The 2,875-nt window shown below is 46.1% G+C and overlaps 1 protein-coding gene across 1 annotated transcript; it reads right to left on the bottom strand.

Annotated features, from left to right (window-relative positions):
* Nucleotides 1-1,194: 1,194 nt before the first annotated feature.
* LOC119273432 (glucan endo-1,3-beta-glucosidase GII-like) lies at nt 1,195-2,286 on the bottom strand. Its single transcript, XM_037554589.1, has 2 exons — nt 2,214-2,286; nt 1,195-2,126 (listed from the first exon to the last, which is right to left on the bottom strand). Exons 1-2 carry the CDS (start codon nt 2,284-2,286, stop codon nt 1,195-1,197), a joined length of 1,005 nt encoding a protein of 334 aa, XP_037410486.1.
* Between the last annotated feature and the right edge of the window lie 589 nt (nt 2,287-2,875).

Raw genomic sequence — 2,875 nt, 5'->3', positions numbered from 1 at the left:
TTTTATCTATATTTTAAGTTTGAATTTGAAAAAATAAAAGATTTCACAAACACGTCAATAGCATTTCTTTCTGGAATAAAATCATTTTTTTCTAATGCACTCTTCATATAAAAATTCATTGTGCTACCGTGATTTGATACGAATTGTAAACAACAATCCACGAGTTCCCAGCATGATAATTTTATGATAACACATGATATTTACTTATAATTTAAATGATTTAGTACTGTGATCACACATACTAATCTAACTTGCAAAGCACATACAAATTACTAGTATTTACTATTGTGTGTGTGTGTGTATGAAAGCAAAAATATAGGTCACAGGACCATAAAAATTGCATTTCGTGTATATTTTGCATTATATTTTTACATTTATAATTTTACATAATATAAATATTTTACACAATGATTATATATTTTCTTACATTCTCTTTTTACGTCTAAAATAAGACAAAATTGACGGAACATAAAATTACAACGTGTTGATGTTAAAATAAAGGGATGAAGAATAACTATTACTCGTCGACCAAGACATTCTATATGGACTTGTGTCTGTGACTTCTGTTGATCATGGGCTTGTTTGGACTTTCATTGGTCATGTTTGACTTGTGTTGACCAGACGCCGTGTAAAACTAGGTAGGACGTGGTATGTTCTAAGAAAAAAGGTAGGACGTGGTACGATTTAACTATTCCATCAACACAATTTCAGTGGCATATTAGTCAAATTTGAACATGAAATCAAAAGTTGTACATCCCAAGTTAACAACATTTTTGTACGGAAGGGGAAACGATCCTTTATGCAACATAATGGGTCTTATTCATATCACCGATCTTACCTAGTTAATAAGTGTTTGCATGAATTATTTTGCGGCTTATTGAGATCGCAGTAGCACTCCCTCCGTTTCGTTTTAGTCTGTATATAAGGTTTGGTCAAAGTCAAGCTTTGTAAAGTTTAACTAATTTTATATTAAAAAATATAAACATTGACAATATGAAATCAATATTATCAGATGCATCATGAAATGTATTTTCATACTATATAATTTTAATATTCTAGATGTTCATATTTTTTTATATAAATTTGGTCAAACTTTGGGTAGTTTGACTTTGACCAAATCTTATATGCAGAGTAAAAAGAAACGGAGGGAGTACTAGATACGTATGCAGGCATGAATATGCATTCCGTCTTTAATTAATTGTTGAAACTTAGAGGGTACACCGGCGACTTATCGGGGCCGTTGAACAGCCCAAAGTTCTTCTCCGTCTCATCGCCGTCCTTTTGGTTCTCGTTGAACATGGCGAAGATGTACGTCTCCAGCGGCCCGGGCCTCTTTGGCGTTCCATTGCCGACGTGGTTGATCAGATTCTGGTTGTACGCCTGCGCATTTCCGACGCTCGCCTCGACGCCGCCTGCCGACGGCCACCCACTCTCCGAGACCACGATGGGCACGACGGCTGCGCCCACCTTCTCCATCGCAGTGTACATTGCGTCGACCATGGCATCGAAGAGGTTGATGTAGGTGAGGCCGTTGTCGCTCACCGTCGTGGCGCTCTGCTGGAAGAGCGCGTAGCTGAGGTCGATGGTGGGGTCACCCTTTTTGGCGAAGTAAGGGTACACGTTGGCAAGGAGCGGCGCGCCGGTGGTCTTGAGCAGCTGGGCCACGTCCGTCATGTACGCGTCCTTGAACGTGCCGTCGGAGGGCGGCGAGGAGGACGCGAGCACGCTCATCTTGACCGCGGTGGACACCTTGACGTCGCCGCGGCCGGCCGCGGCGAGCGCGTCGTTGAGGTTCTTCATGGCCGGGAGGATGTTCTGCGTGTCGTCGCCGTCCACCTCGTTGCCGGCTGCGATGTACTTGACGCGGACGCCCGGGTAGGCGAGCACGTTGTCCCGGACCCAGCCGGCCGCGGCGGTTGGGTCGGAGGCGAGGGCGGCGAGGTCACCGTTGCCCACGTCCATCATGAGGTCGATGCCGGTGCCGTCGAGGGCCCGGAGCGTCTCGGGGTCCGGCGCGTAGATGCGCATGGCGCCGATGCCCTGGGACTGGTAGAACTGTACCACGTCGGCCCGCGACGGCAGGTTGTCGCCGAGCATCCCGTTGCACACGCCGATGGATTGCACCACTGCACACGATAACATTGCGAATAATCAGTCATAGACTCCTAGTCTGACACTGGTGATCAACGGGGTCGTGCAGGTTGGTAGCTTACCGGTAAGGATGGGTGCGAAGACTCCGACGACCAACGCCGCGGCGAGCGCCGAGGCAGCATTTTGCCGTGCCATCTTCGAGCAGCTGGCTGACTCTCCTCAGGTAGCTACGAAACAGTTGGAGCACGTACTCTACTCCTTTGGCATGCAACTGTACCATGCAGACGCGGCCTATATATACATACAGGATTCAGAAAAGTTTGGTGAGTTGCAAGTTCGTAGTTGGTCAATTCTCGTTCCTGACTTCAAAGCTGGTTCCACTCTATAGGTAGCCAGGTGCCCAGGTGTGTGGTGCGACCGTGCGTACATGAGTCCGAGTTCCAAACTTCCAACTGTCCAACGCAACCAGCTGCCTTCGAGACCCTGCACCAGTCGAGCTCCGAGAGAATTGTCACGTTCATATTTTTCCCACCTCATTGTTCCGTTCGTAACACAACTTTTTTCTAAGACAGTACATACATAGACGATCATAATTCATACATAAGCACATATATCTTTGTCTTTAGGGGAAAGCTTCCGAACAGCCGGCCGATTTTATATATGCGTCCAGCACGCAATGTGCCGTGGGATGACACTGATCACGTCTTTTATGTTGGGCAGTGCAAGTAGGAATTTGGATTGCAGCGTCCTCGGTAAGTTTTTTCTGAAACAACACATGTGTTTC

Source organism: Triticum dicoccoides, chromosome 3A, assembly GCF_002162155.2.
Source record: "Triticum dicoccoides isolate Atlit2015 ecotype Zavitan chromosome 3A, WEW_v2.0, whole genome shotgun sequence".
Lineage (NCBI taxonomy): Eukaryota > Viridiplantae > Streptophyta > Magnoliopsida > Poales > Poaceae > Triticum > Triticum dicoccoides.
Note: the sequence above shows the minus strand (reverse complement) of the source record. Positions and strands in the feature narration are given on the sequence as shown.

Bases quoted from the DNA above. Each gene is read 5' to 3' on its own strand.
- LOC119273432 (XM_037554589.1), bottom strand. From the start codon at position 2,286: ATGGCACGGCAAAATGCTGCCTCGGCGCTCGCCGCGGCGTTGGTCGTC. The intron at 2,127-2,213 runs GTAAGCTACCAA...TATCGTGTGCAG, and splicing joins CTTCGCACCCATCCTTACCG to TGGTGCAATCCATCGGCGTG.